General features: G+C 44.0%; 1 protein-coding gene across 1 annotated transcript; it reads left to right on the top strand.

Annotated features, from left to right (window-relative positions):
* Positions 1-496: 496 nt before the first annotated feature.
* On the top strand, positions 497-3,478 carry hyal6 (hyaluronoglucosaminidase 6). The gene is made up of 3 exons (XM_041939619.1): positions 497-1,423; positions 1,841-1,930; positions 2,993-3,478. The coding sequence occupies exons 1-3, from the start codon at positions 497-499 to the stop codon at positions 3,476-3,478; spliced, it is 1,503 nt and encodes a 500-aa protein (XP_041795553.1).
* Positions 3,479-17,266: the final 13,788 nt, after the last annotated feature.

Below are 17,266 nucleotides of genomic sequence, written 5' to 3'. Positions count from 1 at the left end.
TGCGTGTTAAAATGATGACAGGAAAAACTGCAGTCGATGAGTCGGGTTCATCACCAAAGCAGAATTTATCTCCGTGATGTTTTTAATGGATGAAATCAGTCAGGATCTGCCAACCGCGGCCCTATCGGACCCTCTGCCCGTGGAAAAAGTGTCTCTGAGTTACTGGTTGTTTTAATGGGTGATAAATGGTGACAAATAAGGCGGGGGGGCTTATCCTGACTGCTCTCCCTGCCCAAATTGTCTCTGCTGCTTTGGGATTTGAACCAGCATCCTGCTCCCTCTGTGAACAGTTGGTGCTTTGTGTTTTGTTGTGTTGTGGAATTTGGAGCATTCACTTCAGTGATCATCACTCATGTGTCCTCTCACAGACCTGCCTGATTATCTCTGCTCACTGAAGCCCATAATGTGTCTCCTTTCTCTCCAAACATGTCGCTTCTCTCTTCTGTCTTTGTAGGACGACTAATTGCTCCATGAGGAATCAGGGGCCATAGCGGCGATGGAGCTCTGTCTCCTGGTACTGGCCTTGTGGGTTGGCGTCGGTGTAAAGCTCCAAGTTTGGGGTGACCAGATGAAGCCGGCCCGGGCGCCTCTGATCCCTCATCGGCCTTTCGTTGTGGTGTGGAACGCTCCGACTGAGTCCTGCCGCCTTCGATTCAAGGTGGACCTGGACCTTAGTGTTTTTGACATCGTAGCAAACCTCAATGAAACCCTAAGTGGACCAAACGTTACCATATTCTACCACAGCCACTTGGGGTACTACCCATACTATTCTAACTCTGGGGTTCCTATCAACGGTGGACTACCGCAGAACCAGAGCATTTCCAAACACCTGAGCAAGGCAAGGGCTGACATTGACAAACTAATTCCCCACAAGGATTTTCGAGGTCTGGGCGTCATTGACTGGGAGAACTGGAGGCCTCAGTGGGTCAGAAACTGGGGCTCTAAGGACATCTACCGTAACAAGTCCAAGGAACAGATCCGGAAACTTCATCCGAACTGGCCAGAGAGCAAGGTTGAGAAGGAGGCAAAGGATAGTTTTGAGAGGGCTGGGCAGAACTTCATGAACTTGACCTTGGCCTTGGCTGAAGTTCGCAGGCCGGACGGACTGTGGGGGTTTTACCTGTTCCCAGACTGCTACAACTATGGGTATAAGCAGCACCCGCAACGGTACACCGGCGAATGCCCCAACGTTGAGCACGTACGCAACGACCATCTGATGTGGCTTTGGAAGGAGAGCACAGCTCTCTACCCATCGATCTACCTGGACTACGAGCTCAAGTCCTCCCCCAACACTGTCAAGTTCGTCCACTATCGAGTCAAGGAAGCCATGAGGATCGCGTCCATTGCCCGAACTGATGCCACATTGCCAGTGTTTGTCTACTCCAGACCTTTCTATGCCTATACCTTTGTGGTTCTTTCAGAGGTAAGTTTTCAGGTTTTTGACTAATCGTGCCTCCTTCGTGCAGGAGCCCCCCTGTGAGCATCTTAAAGAAGCATGGTTGATTTAGCAAATTGAACCAACCCGAACCAAACAACATGCTCACAATTCTTTACTACTCAACCTTGAACCTTGCTTGGTTGGCCCTTGTGGCTGTGTTTCAGTGAATTAAATTGTTTTGAGCCATCCTCTTTCTAGCGATGTCTGTATAGTTGAGCATGTACATTAAAAATGCTCTCCCAGAAAAAGACACTCAGTGTATTTGTAGCCATGACAGCATTTGTAAAAAGTGGAAGAGAAGGAGTCGAGCTTTTCGATTGCTGCATGTGTGATAGAAACTGGACAGTTAGAGTTAAATTCAGGTGTTTACTGGGCTAAAATGCTCCTGTCACTCTGTTTCAGAGCGACCTGGTTCACACCATTGGGGAGAGCGCCGCCTTGGGGGCATCAGGTGTCATCCTCTGGGGATCATCCGAGTACGCTCGATCACAGGTAACAGGAACATTACAACCTTAAAACACTGTTCAAACTGGTTAAAGTGGTGCAACCTTGGTGTTTATTCACCAGCATGCACTACGAAGGTTTCATCAAATCAAGAGACTCTCAACAAAAAGCTTTTAAATTCACTCAAAATTAGATCAATGAAACTGATTAAACCGATCATCACCCCATCATACTTCACATAGCACAAGCCACAAACTGTTAGCTAACAATAATAAGATTAGTCACATGCAGTCATTGTGCACAAACCAAGACTTCATAGTTTCTGACTTTGAAAACCATGAACAGACTTTATTCTCTCCTCCAGAATCTAATGTTGCCAAAAATAGTGTTTTATTAGTTTTTTTTCTGCCCAAATCCAGAAGACAAAGCATCAAATAACTATGTGTGACAGTGGTTTGTTTTACATCCTGTACACAGAACTCAGCAGTAAACCTATCAGGTAAATATCACTAAGAGAAATTTACGTACATGACAGAGCTGAGATGGTGGAAATTATCTTATTCTCACAAATTGAACATTTCCACGGTCAGTCGTCAAACTCTCGAAACCTTTTAATTATCATTACGAAGTCCTGGAAAATGCCAGGACCGGAACATTTAGTGTGCAGGAGTCGGTTCTGCTGCTACAGTATCAGAGTTCAGGCTAAAGTGCCAGTCAGTTAAAAATGAGACGCTGCTTCTCTCTACTTCTGTTGGAAATTGAAGTCCTAATCCAATAAGTTCAATGAATGTTGAGGTAAATCCACGACTGCTATCACTGTAACTGCGTCCACACATGCAGCAGTAATTAAAGAGGCCACAGGCTTAGCAAACGACCCATTACTTATAACACAAAGAAATTAATTAATATGTGTTGAGATGTCGATCTTTAATGATAAGCGGTTTGGCAAATTTAAGCCCATAATTTCTAAATTGTGTCTGAAGCAAATAATCAATACCTAGAAGGTAGGAACTCTTAAAACCGTGTCGTTATTGATTTGAAACGTGACGCAACTAAGATCCTTTAATTTCACAGACTAATGAGATGTGGTTTGTCTCTTCTCTCCTTTAGAGGAACTGCCTGACGGTGAAGAAGTACATTGACGGTCCGCTGGGACATTATGTCATCAACGTCACCTCTGCCGCCAAGCTGTGCAGCAAAGCCCTTTGCAAGAAGAATGGCAGGTGCGTCCGTAAGAGTCTGGACTCAGGCGCTAACCTGCACCTGAACCCGCGCTTCTTCCACATCCACCGCAACCCGACGCCCAGGGGCCCTCGCTTCCACGTCAGCGGCCACCTCAACAACCACGACATCCTCGACATGAAGCAGAAGTTCACCTGTCAGTGTTACCAGGGATGGACAGGTGTTTACTGCGAGATGCCCCAGGCTACACCTCGTCCTCCTCCTCCACCGTTTCAGCCCGCCGTTCCTCTGCCTCACCCCAGGGAGAGCAGCCTGCTGGGAGATGTCCTGCTCCTTCTGTCCCTCCATTTCTCCTGTTTGTGCATCATCATGTTCCTGGGACTGTGTCTGATTATCAAGTGTCTGATACTGTAGACGCCGAGGCTTCCTGTTAGGACAGACAACAGACAGTCTGTAGAATTAGTGTTAGAATGACGCAAAATGTGATCAGCTGCAGTTCCTCCAATGTCCACTAGATGCTGCTAAAGGAAATGTATTGAAACGAATGGGAAAACCTCCGACTACACAAACCTCAAAATAATACTTCTCTGCATTTGATTTCAATGCATCTAATGTTTGTCTTATTGATTTTGGAAAACAGATTTTAATCGAAGGAATATTCAATCAAAAAGTAAGAATCAGACACCCCTGTGGGCTCACAGGTCACTCGGAAACGTTTGTAGCTCGCTGCTTCTCAGAAGATAGATTCTGAACGGTTTCACAGGTTTCTCCACCTGCTCATGTCGGATTAAATACGCATACATATACATCACGAGGTTTTTCACCTGCTGCACCACGTAAACTCTGCCTTTTTGGCACGTGGCTGCATGCTGACCTCACTTGTGCTGAGTTTTTGTGATAAAACAGTTGGTTATGCAGGGTTTGGAAGCAGAGGCTACATTCAGTGGACCTGGATTAGCATAATTAACTGGATTGTCTCAGAGAAAGGATTGGGGATTTGATTTATTTTCATGTGAAATTTTAAATTCTCACAAGGTTGCTCTGCTGCATCACATTAGCTCTGGTAGAATGAGGTACTTATTTTACTTTCTTTACAAAAAGTACTTGTTTTTTTACACAGCTGTGTGTAGTTTTTAGCTGTTGTAAGGCCATGAAGCTACGTGTGGGGGAAAAAACATAGATCAGCTATGTGAAAACAGAGATGAGCAGTGCGATGCCCGCAGGTGCACACAGCCTAATAGTCAGCGTAGCAGCTTCAGTGGATTATAATGACTGCACTCTGTATTCAGCCGTAAATCTCTAGTTTCATACTGCAACACAGAACACAAGTTAATTTGAACACAAGATCCTTGTGCTCAAACAGAGGATTCATTCTCAGTGAAGAACCTTGGAGCCCTAATCTGCCTCTATACCTGCCAAAGAGCAGTGATTCCTAACACGTCTCTGGGGGTCATCAGGTGGATACCTCCCTTCAACGGTGTTTCGCCTACTTAGTCCCATGACACCTCCAGGAGGCTAGGCGGTGAACTCCGGTGTCCCAGAGTCACCCCCCCTAGTGCCAGTTCACACTGCTCCTACACAATCCAAACAGCACTGCCACATTCAACTGACCCAGAGATGCTCCAGGTAGTGGCCAGTACCGATGCTACCATTTAGCTAATGCTAATGCTAACCGCTAACCGCTAAGAAGAACAAAGGAAGACAATACAGTTCCAATGCTACCATTTAGCGAATACTAATGCTATTGCTAACTGCTAAGAAGAACAGAAAAAGACAATACTGTTCCGATGCTACCATTTAGCTAATGCTAATGCTAAATGCTAAACGCTAACTGCTAAGAGGAACAGAAGAAGACAATACAGCTAGATTCACCTATACTGTTAATGTTAACTGCTAGATGCCAATGCTAACTGCTAAGATACTATCATACTACCACCACTTTAGCTATTGTTAGCTGCTACAATGCTACCACAGGCCTAGATGCCACATGGAACTGCCTTTTTTAATTAAAGCATCAGTGATGCCACTGTGAGCTGCTGAGACCAGCTGAGGGATCAGCAAATTGTTTGGCAGGTTTCTATGGATGCTTTGACATCTTTGTTTATCTGTGAATCTGTGAACCTGAAGTAACTGCATGGTACAAACTTAGTGTACAGTGAGAAAATACAAGCAAAAGTTACACTTCTGTTTGAGTGTTCAGTACAGTTATGCTAATTATGTCAATGTCTGTGATTTACAGCCTAAAACTTGAATAATTAGTAGTTTACAGTCAACAAAATAACAGAACAGTCTCCAGGTCTGTTTCCAACAATCAACTGCTGCAAAAATTAACATTCATATTTCCAAAAAGTTTGAAATCCAATATAAATTTTTTATATTCACAATTTTCTAAAATTGAGAGTGCAAATGCAGAGTGTAAAAACTTTCTTTGGCAACCAGCAAATTGTGTAAAGGTTGCTGAAAAACCTTTAGAGACTGAGCTGGAGTTAATTTTCTCCAGCAGGAGCAAGAAACAAACATTGCTCCTCTATAAAAACCTCATAAAATGATCAATAAATCAACAAACGCAGTTCAGTCATAATGACTGTAATGAGGTTTACATCACAGCACTTCGTCCGTCTGCTGAGTGAATCTGCAGCTCGGTGATGATCGAGCCGTCAGTCAAGTGAGTCTGCGGCGGGACGGGTCACATGACCAAACAGTTTAACAATAGGCCCTGTTTGTCCCACGGGAAAGGGTGGGACGGCCGAGTGTTAAACACTCGTTCTGGGTGATGAGAGGAAGCGGGAGAAGCAGAACTGTCAAAACAGAGTGAACTGTGGATTCCAGGAAGTGTTGAAGTCAGCTGATTGGTGGTGGAGGCTCAGAGAGCTGCACGGCGTCAGCTGATGAAGCTGAAGGCTTCGTGATTTATGCTCTCATGTTTATTGTTGTTTGTGTTCGTATGTATGTCGTCATTACGGAGGCCAGTAGGTGTTGGGAGGAAGAGTTTTGCAATCTCTGACCTCATATTGCTAAACGAATGTTAAAAGAATAGTTTGAAATACACAGATTATCTTTCTTTCTGTCTTTCTCGGAGTGAGAGTTAAGTACAGAGCTGGAGTCAGGATGTGGTTAGCAAAGCTGAACATAAAAACTGGAGGCACGGGGGACAGCGAGCCCGGGTCTGTCCAAAGTTTAAAAATACGCCTACCAACACCGTTAAAGCTCACAGATTAACACGTTTCTTGTTTGCTTCATCGACACAAACAGATATGTGAAAAAAATAACGGTTAGTGGTTTTAGGAGGAGTTTTGAGCTGGAACTATTTCTTGGCAAACAGCAGCGTATCCATCCGCCCAGCAGCTCTGTGCAGTGCCTGTGGCTTGTTTTTGGTCAGTTTATTGGCATCGTGGTACCAAACCTGGCAACCTCACGGTGACAGCAAGACTTCAGGACGCTGCAGACGCTGCTGCACAGTCACGACGAAGGACTCCCTGATCTCCCTCTCCTGTAAAGAGCAGAGACCTGGACCTCCTTCACTTGACAGATAGCACTGATCCGATTGTTATCAGCTTCGATACTGATCGGACCCACATTAAATAATACATTTCCTTTGTCGATATCATCGTAAAAGTTTGGTGTGTCTGCTATCATTTACAGTTATTTAGTCACTGCACGAAACTTACGTTATACTGACGTAACTCAGGCCTTCTGCTATAATAAACTAAACTTTTGAAATGAGTGTTTGTTGGCGCCGCGCCGTCTGATGAACCCGTTCCTTTAACATGTTCTGGACATAAAACATGTCACATCAAACACATTGACTCAGAATATTTTCACATTGGATGAAAACATGAGAAAATGTCCAGTAAAAACACAATTAAGCAACTTTTTGTGGTTTTGGGTTTCTCAAAGGACGGACGCTCTGAGTGACGAACCACCAGACTCTCCACCCTGAGTGGAAACTGTCAGGTTCACTCAGGAAGAGAATCACTTTTTAGATTCCTTCCCTTAAAATGATCGACTGAGAACTGAACTGGTGGAAAAAACGCATTAGCTTTCGTATCTGCAGAGAGACGCTGGACATTCTCATATTTTATTTAGCAGCATCTAGTGGAAACTGGAGGAACTGCATCTTAAAACTGGTGATGCATGGTGATGGTGATTTCTGCTTCATTAGAAGCTATTTGTTCATAATCATGAAAATTCATCACTCTTGTGTGTATTCTGTACTGTTTGCATGTATTCACTGTAGCTGCTGGACAAAAAAAATGATCTGAGTTAATATTTTACTTATTTGAGTTATGGACGCCAGGCTTTGACGTCCTGCCTGCTGGTTGGCCTGATGTTGGTGACGATCCTGTTGCAGCTCATCGTTCATTTGTCTGGACGAAACACTCGGTTGGATGTTGACCTGACGAGTCTGTAGGTGTGCTGAGCGATCAGGTATCAGCTGACAGCATCTGCAGCTCTGAGGTGAGAAAAAACAAAAAAAGAAAACCCACAAAAAGTGAAGAAGAAGGATCCTGCAGAGAGCTTGACCAGAAAGGAAGGACCTGAGGAAGGACTTCACGAAATGACATGAAAGGACTGGCTGAGTGTGTGATATGTTGAAGAGCCAGCTCCACTAATACATATTTTGTTAACTTACTGTTTGTTAATAAAGTTCCATCCCTGGCTTTCTAGATGGAAATGTTGGTCAGCTGGTTGGTCGGTTCATCACTCCAGACTAAAATATCTCAACAGCTATTGGATGGATTGTAATAAATGTTGGTAAATGCATTCATGGTTCCCAGACGATGCATCCTAAAGACTAGTGATGCCCTAACTAGCTCTAGCGCCACCGTGTGATTGACATTTATGGTTTTAATTGAAATAGCTTGACAGCTATTGATGGATTGGACAGCACTGTTTCCCGACAGAGGGTCAACAAAGTCACTGAGATCCATCCTCTGTGGACAATGAATGAACCAGGTTTCACCACTTTCAGAGCTCCTCGTGAGTAAACGTGACCACACACGAACTCTTCAGGAGCAAACGTGTGGCAGACCTGAAGCTGACTCGGCTGAATAACATCTCGACTCTGTTGACGTTATTATCGGATTATGATGATTGACAACTGAGGAAGTAAACAGCCTCAGCATCTGCGCTCACAGCCCTCTCGGCTTCATGTCAGGGTCTCTTTCTTCTTCATCCTCCAAGCACAAACCTGATGTGGTGAGAACAGAGAGTCATATTATCAATGAAAGTTAGATCAGAGAAAAGTAGGCTAGAGCTTTTTGACGACATCTTTGTCTCGTTTGTTTGTTTTTACACGACCACATTTAAAAAGGTCGCTTTCTCAAAAACTGTATCCAACATTGACTTTTTAAGATAAACTCTGAACGTGTCTTAAATACAGCATGAAGAAACCAAACACCTGTAATTTCACAGCCCGCAGACACCAGTTAGCTCCTGTCGTTCAACTAATAACCATAATCGTGTTTGTTCAGTGTCAGCAGTCACTCTGAGCGCTCAGCTCGTCTGCAGGGAAGCTTCCTCAGACTCAGCATGAGGTCAGAATGACAGTGACGGTCTGAGAAATCAAACCAATGATGTTTACAAGACTGAACCTTTAAACACATCACAGTGCTTTAAAGCTGCAGGAGGATTTAGTGGCATCCAGCATTGAGGTTTCAGATTGCAACCAACCGACCACCCCTCACCTCACTGCTGAAAATACAAAACACCTGAAAGACCCTCTGTAGAGTCAGAGTTTGGTTTGTCTGTTCTGGACCACTGCAGAAACATGACCTGCTCGCTCTGTAGATGTAAAGAGCTCATTCTAAGGTAACAAAAACAGGACAGTTCTTATTTTCAGGTAATTATCCACTGATGAAAACACAACTATGAATATTATATTTAATTTCTGCCAATAACCCTTCTAAATCCTACAGTCCAGACCTTAAAAGGAAAAGCCTGGTGTTATTCTACAGGACCAAAACCAACAATTTGTTAATGTGTCTCTGAAGAAGAGCGAAAAAATATAGTTTTGTTTTTAAAAAAGACTCATTTACTAAAACATCTGGTTTTTGGTCAACTTTTCTCAAACAGGACGACAGTGTATTTGTCTGGGACTATTTTCAGCAGTGGATTAATACACATTTGGTGCTATAGAGCGAGCCTGTCTCCATAAGTGCTGGATTCAAACAGCGTCGCCGCAGAATCTTAAACTAATTTAAACCGTCTCCACCTTCATGGCTGTTTATCAGCTGTTCATCACCTCTGCTGCCTCTCCATCAGCTCCATCTGCCGCCGCCGCTGCTGATTACAGGCCGGCAGAGAAAGCAGCTAAACATTTAAAACCTTCGTACACAAACAATTCACGACGTCCAAACACTGACGAGTCATGATCGAGATGGATAAGATGTCTCACCTCCAAAACCGCCTCGAATGGAAAAAACCCATCTGAATCAGCTCCGCTTCCGCCTCTCTGTAAGCAAAGAGGGTGAACTGATGACTAACCCTCTGGAAAACACATAATTTCCCACTTTCAAAATTAAATCATGTAAAGGAGACGGAAAGTTGTTGAATGTGATCTCATGCAGTTAAAAGTCTTGACTGAAGTAGAGAAAAACAACCCCCTAAGGATCTCATTTTCTTTTTTAATTTTTCTGTTTTCTTGTGTTCAAGTTTAGTCAGTCAGCGTCAGGTTTGTTCTTTGTAGACAGTTATGCATCCTTTGGGACGTTAAAATGAATACAGTTTGGATTAAAAGCAATATTATAACATTTCTGGATGAAATGAAGCAATTACTGTGTTGACTGTTAAGTGTTGGCAAGTATTTAATGCAGCTAAATGCTAACAAGACGGAGATGATGGTCAAGATAGCACAAATACCTAAATATCAAAAAGTCTTGGATCTCTGTTCCATTAAATAACTCAGCATTGCATAAATGTTGTAATGACTACCTAACCCTAACCCTAACCCTGACCTAACTACCAAACATTGACAGCTTAACTAAAGGCTAAATCGCTCTGAGGCATTTCATAGTATTGTCAGAAGGGAAGCAGTTCATCAGAGCGAGTAAAGTCGTCTCCTCCAGTAAAAACACCAACATGGCTGCTGTCCAAGCAGCCTGGCGTCGGGCTGTTGATTCTGAATCCAGTGAACCTCTCAGATCCTGATCCTACAACAACTCCAAAGCCATAAACTGCTGAATTAAAGATGGTGGGCGAAGATGGCGACGAAACAATAACATGACTGCTGGGGAAAACTGGCGAGCCTGCGATTAAACACACAGAGTGAGAAATTCGCTGGCATGTTCGTAGTGTGACCGACGAAGCCTCAGCTCCTGGAGGTCAAAGGTCAGAGCCACAGCCGACTGACGGTGATGAAAGCAATTATGTCCGTTTCCTTCTGCGCGATAGAAAGATCAGAGGAGAGAAATATGGTGCTGTTTCAAACAGGAAATGGTACACTTTATTACATAACTCCTCAGATGAGATAACACTTCTTTCATTCTGTGTGGGAGGTGCACAATGAGGAAGTGCTGCATGACTGCAAGCTTACCTTTCCACGAGCACCTGACTGCTGACCACATGAACATCCGCATAAACTAAAAGTCGACCCACGAACAAGAAAATTCACAAACAAATACGCTTTTAAGAAGATTTTCTGTGCATTTCCCCTCCATGTGGAAAACTAGAGATTAAAGAAATTAGACCAATGGGTGATCCAGAAGCAATGATTTAGACTCTGTTTACACTCAGTCACTTGATGTGTGTTGGGCAGATCAGATAGAAGGTGGTCACAAAAGCTGAGTGTAGGCCATAGACAGTATAAAACATGAAATCACCCAGAGGTTTCTGAAGGGGTAATTAGCTATAGAGAGGTTGAACATTTTCATATGGGGGTCTATGGGGATTGACTTACCTTAACCTGTAGTGCAAGAAGAAGCACCTCAAGAAGCATTCAAAGTGGGTTGAAATCCCACCGACCGACCGTGGTTTGAGATCTACCCCGACGTTCAAAAGGTGTAAATGCGTCCGTATCATCTGTGCTGGTGACAACAGCTGCTAAAGTAAAATTACACTGAAAGCTGTTTGTTCTCTGTCTCATTAAAGGAAAAACTGCTGCAACCGCACCATCAAATACAGGAAGCAGTGAGCTGCTGTAGTATCTGATCCTGACCAGTTCAACCACTGAATGACCTGCATGGACGAGGAAGTGGAGGAAGACCATGAAACGTTTGTCTTGATCGCGAACATGATTCATTCATGTGTTTGCGTGCGCTTAGGGATAGCTGTTAGCTAATGCTAGCAAAACAGTTATTGTTGTAACTAAACTACTAGTGCTGAATTCTCCTTCTGGTGTTTTTGGCAGTTACTTATTATTAGTTTCCTTCAAACTAAAGGAGATGGGAGTGACAGGGGACAAAGACACCAGATTCACATGACGGCCATTTTCCTCTGATGTTATGCTCAGAGCGGGAAGCTGCTGCTATCAAAAATATGAGGTAGTACTGTTTGCTGATTCCAGGTGGTTTAAACACAAGAATCTGACAAGTCGTTATCGTTTCACCGCTTCCTGATTAATCATTAAAATCTGGAGGGACATCGGGCCATATTTCAAGAGAAAACAACAGATTCGATAACCAGCTAGCTACTGTAAGACAGCTAACGTTAGCATGCAGCCCCTTCCTAGCTAAGATTAGCGTATGATAGTGTTACATGAGACGAGAGGAAAGGTGTTAATGAATCCTGAAACATCAACACACATGTTGGACACATTCACTGAAGCCTGAAAGTAAAACACACTGGATGCTAACGATGTAGCTGAGCTAACGCTAACAGTCTTGCTGGCACACCAATGTTCTGGTGAAGTCGGCAAAGTTACGTGACGTTCTGCTCGCTGGAACACATTTTTCACGTTCAGATTGCATCCGACACAAAAGTGTTTCAAGCACTTTAGCATGTTTGCGTAGCATGAAGAGGCTGCAGAGACCTGCCCGCTTCATTACAGTACGCTACATCGTGCAGAAGCTACGAAATGACAACGATTTGTCAGATTCACTGTTTATTTGACTCGTAGCCTGGAACACAGCAGTGCTACTTTAAACTTTTTGACAACAGCATTTGAGCTTCCCTGTCATGCGAATATGGTCCATAGTTCAAACAGATGATGAAGAGGTGATGACCTTCATCTGCAACAACCACAGAAATCAGCTTTCAGTTTCCGTTGTTTTGCAAATAAATGTAATTACAGTCGACCATTATCCTGCAGGAGCAGGAAATCTGCTCATTCTCTCCTGAAAGCCCCCATATTTCACAGCATGTATTGAACGCAGACCAAACCCGGACCATCACTTCCTCCCCGGGCAACTCGATGCCTCATTACAGCTGAAGCCATTAATGCGGCGGGAGGATCCGCGCAGTCTGAGTCCAGACATTTTCATAACACGATCCATGTGTCGGTGAGGGGGCCCCGACCGCCACAGCCAGAGACGCCGTGAGGGGGTGAAGGGGGCCGGGGGTGAGGAGGCGAGAGGGTTGTACCGGTTCAGGGTGGGCTTTTCATCCACGGAGGTGGTGGAAAGAAATCTGCAGTCAGGATCACAACGCCAGGCCAGAAGAATCCAAATACACCCCCCCCACCACCACTAACCGCCCCTCCACCCACTGTGGGAATGTGGTTTCCTCCACACACTCACGCTTCGGTCGAGGTATTATGAAATCAGTGCAGGTTTGTTTTCCTGAGGGTTTGCATGTATGTGAAGACTTGCATGAGGACAAAGTGTGCTGGTGAAGCTGAGTGTGCTCGTCAGTGTCTGTTTGTGATTTTAATTAGTTAATTGTGTTTGTTAATAAGAGTGAGGACGTGTTTGGAAAGCTAACATGAAAGATGCTCATTTTGTTTGGGATCTTGCACAGAAGCAGTTTCTGTGTTCATCACACAACTTCGCCATGACGGTGTCGTGATGTTGTTCCGGCGGCCCATTACTCCGATTCCCTGCATCTTTTATTTCACACCTTTATTCTGCGAAGATCCACACCTGCTCTGCCTCTGATTGGCTGGCACTGGCATTTTTTTTTTTTTTTTACCCTAACCGTCCAACCAACCACATAAACTTAACCCTAACCAAGCAACAAACTCAGACAATCAGAGGACACTGGGCAGGTTTTTGTTTTCAGACATTTTTTTTGCACCGTTGACAGCCTAAAAGTGAAATTTGACAACCTACAGCACAAACTTAGGTCATCACTACCTGAGGATGTCTGTAAGAAAGTCATAGAATTCACTTTGAAAGCCCAGCTTGCCCAACACAACACAACTAAAGACAGACAAGCAAAGACATTTCAGAACTTGCAGTCAAGACGTAACACTTCCAAGATGCAATGTCTCACCTGGAGGCAAAAAAGTGATGACTCAACACAAAACGAGTTACAGAATAGATGGGTTAAGAATCTGTCTGACAGAGTGCTTACCCAGCCGGAGAAGGAGGTTTTAGCTACAGGATTGAACTTTGCCATGACACCAAAACAAGTCCCAATAGTTGATCTGATAACGGCAACAGAAGGCGAACAGCTCAGGTTGAAAGTGTCGGCAGCTCTCTCCAATGCTAAACCTCCCCCTTCTAACCTCACCTATGAGGAAAGAAAAGCTGTGACATCACTGAGCAAGGATGAAAACGTCACAATCTTGCCAGCAGACAAAGGGAGATGCACGGTGAACTGATGAAGCCTGCTCGGATGAGAGGCGAAACGTCCTCTAAGACAAACTGACGAATGCCCTAAAGCTTTGCACCACTGGGGTTTCGGAACAGTGGACAGTCCCCGCCTCGACAAGCGAATCACAGGCGTTGGAAAACAAGCGAATGCAGGTGAACACAGCACCACTTTCAGGCGGTCACCTGCCCAGACGAAAAAACAGTTTGCATCACAAACATGAGGTCAGGCAGCGTCCAGCGTCATGTGAAGGTGTCACAGCACATAGACTCCCCCAAAAACAAAACTCTCCAGACCTACATGAATCTGTGTGGAATCATGTTGTTCAATCTAAACAGCGAATTTCACCAAAAGGTGCCACGTCTGCAAATTTCTGCAAATTTTGTCATCAATTAATTTATTAATCACTAAACCTGAAGGTCTAAAAGGTCTAAAGTTCTAAACCCCAGTGTTTGTTCAATCATCAGCTTTGTGGGTGTAAAATTATCCCCACGACCAACACTGGATTAGAAGCTGCATTAATCACACATCATATAAAGACATTAAATAATATGGCATTCATGCAACAGAGAAACAAAAGAACAAACAGCAGCTCCAGCTCCATGTGCGCTGCGTTGTTGCCTCATCGCGTGTCAAACTGAACCTTTTCATTGACCTCATCATCAGTCGAATTTAATGGCTGAGGAACTTTTGTAGTTCCTGAACTCTTCGGTTCCTCGTTTGGTGGAAAACAGCTTTTACTTATTGAGGGAAAGTCAGCTGCAGCCAAAACTTCCCTGAGTGGAAAACAAGCATTTTCCCAAACAAAGCGCACGGCTCAGTTTAAATGACACGTTACCGAAGAGCCGGATTGAACTGCTGCTGCCGAGCAACAGAGAACGCCATCAAACGCAAATGACTCCACCAAACAAGATTTGTTGTCGCCCTCAACAAACTGCTCTCTCATGTCGCTCCGACAGAAACGCAGAGCATCTAATTACCACCCGCAGTCCGTCACAGCTGATGGAGCGTCTGATTGGCTGTCAAACTGTCCTGTGCTGCAGCTTCGACCTTCGGCCTGGCAGTGTGTGTGTGTGTGTGTGTGTGTGTTTGTTTTAAAAAAGACAAAATTGGAAGGTGAGCTGAGCGAGCAAATTAGAGAAAATTGCACCAGATGAGTTCAGAGAGAAGATCTGAGGGAGTCCGATCACTGATTATCCAGGGGAGGAAAACGGTAGCTGGTGATTTCAAGGAAACACACACACACAGACAAACACACAGAGACAAACACACACACACACACACACACACACACACACACACTCACACAGACAAACACACAGAGACAAACACACACACACACAGAGACAGACAAACACACACACACACACACACACAGACAAACACAGACACAGACAAACACACACAGCCTAGCTGCAGCCTAGCTGTAGTCTAGCTGTAGCCTAGCTGCATCCCAGCTGCAGCCTAGCTGTAGCCTAGCTGTAGCCCAGCTCTAGCCTAGCTGTAGCCTAGCTGTAGCCCAGCTCTAGCCTAGCTGTAGCCCAGCTCTAGCCTAGCTGTAGCCTAGCTGTAGCCCAGCTGTAGCCTAGCTGTAGCCTAGCTGCAGCCCAGCTCTAGCCTAGCTGTAGCCCAGCTGTAGCCTTGCTCTAGCCTAGCTGCATCCCAGCTGTCGCCTAGCTGTAGCCTAGCTAGTGAGCTACAAACAACCCATAAAAGCCATAATCACATACGCTCATCAAATTCCCTGAAAGTCAGCAGCCAACCAGCCATGAAGAAGAACCTAAAGGCAGCAGAAAAGCATCTTTCCAAACATCATCACAGTGTGGCCTGTTCTCGACCCTCGTTCCAAACCTTTAACGGCCTCATTAGATGTGCTGATGAGTCCGGCCGAGTCCCCTTACTCACTCTGACCAGAGCTCATCATCCTGACCACTAGAAGCTTCTTGGCGTGGAGACGAGCTCTCTGCTGTTCAAAGCTCATAACGAATAAACATCGATGCTTAACGTTAATATTTTAACTATAAGTAAAAGCAGAAATATTCCTCCCATAATAATATATCATGATGTATCGTTTACCATTAAAGAATACAGGCTATGTTGTATTCTCACTGTAGATGCCTTTTCTTTGGATGACATATTTATTCAGTATGAAAACACACAGTTAAAAAGGGAAAATCCATGTGCATATTTAACAGAGGGACTCGCAGGGATGGAGTTCGCTGCCACTTTTGTCTTCTGGTTGTAAATATGTGTGGTTAACCACTGGAATCTCAGCCCGGGCTGGGTTTAAGTGCTGGGCCCACATGTCATGTCATTTAATCAGCGCAGCGACACTCTGCTGCAGCGAGGAGCGAGAACACAAATGAAGAAATGCACAGAGATGAAGATGCCAGTTAGAACTGCTGCGTATGTATTTTGATGGAGAAATGAGACGACTGTTGTCATGTGATGTGAAGCGTTGTCTCGGCTTTTTGAGTTGATGTGGTTTCGCTCTTTAAACTGGTTCTGAAGGAGCAGACTGCCATGCATCGGATGACATTTTTCATTCAAATGTTCAGCAAAGTTAAGAAATCTGTTGTGCATTTCAGGACGACTCGGCCTGAAGCTTCTGTTCTCACCACTGAGAGTTTAGGTTTTAGTTTGCAGCATCTCCAAATCCAAAACCGTCCCCTGAAATCAGAAAACGCACCTTTGATGTTTAAAAAAAGTGACCATAAAAGCCATAAAACACACGAACATATTTCCTGAATGCTTCATATTTCAGACACAAACAGCTTCCAGGACCAGTTTTTATGGTCAGAAAGTCTGCGGTTCATTAAAGGAGCCCTGTGGAGTTTTTCTAGTCAACAAATAAACAAAAAACGTATCTTTAATTTCAGTGTTACTCAGCGATTTGTCTGAATCTCTGAGGTCTAATAAATGTGTTGAACGTATTTTCTTTTTCGTAAAACATTTGAGTCTGACGTACATGCTCACTGGCTTCTTCTTCCCGCCATTCGCTGGCGCATTAATACGTGTCTTGGCTCATTACTGCCACCTGTTGGCCAGTGGAAGAGAGTGAAACCATAGATGGATAGATAGATAGATAGATAGATAGATAGATAGATAGATAGATAGATAGATAGATATACTTTATTTCTACCAAGCTGGGAAATTGCAGTGCAGCAGCAGCATCACACACAGTGAAATAAGTGAAAAATTCTGAAATAAGACTATAAAGAGCAAACTATAAATAATAAAATATCAAAATAGCGAGCAGTAAAAAGATTATATACATAATAATAAAATAGCAAAACAGTAAACAGTAGTAATGATTGACCTCACCTGCTGTTTACAAGAACAAACAACATGGAGACCTCTCACAAAAACATTATTCCATAATGCTACTAACAAGAAAAACTCCACAGGATGACTTTAGCTCTTCGCTGTGGCTGTTTTTTCATATATTTAAATTCATGAATATATTTCTGCGTCTTTTTGAGCAGAGCAGTGTTTCTCTTTTCTTTCTTCTGT

This window comes from Chelmon rostratus, chromosome 6 (assembly GCF_017976325.1).
Source record: "Chelmon rostratus isolate fCheRos1 chromosome 6, fCheRos1.pri, whole genome shotgun sequence".
NCBI classification, from domain to species: Eukaryota; Metazoa; Chordata; class Actinopteri; order Chaetodontiformes; family Chaetodontidae; genus Chelmon; species Chelmon rostratus.
This window is presented reverse-complemented; position numbering and strand designations above follow the sequence as displayed.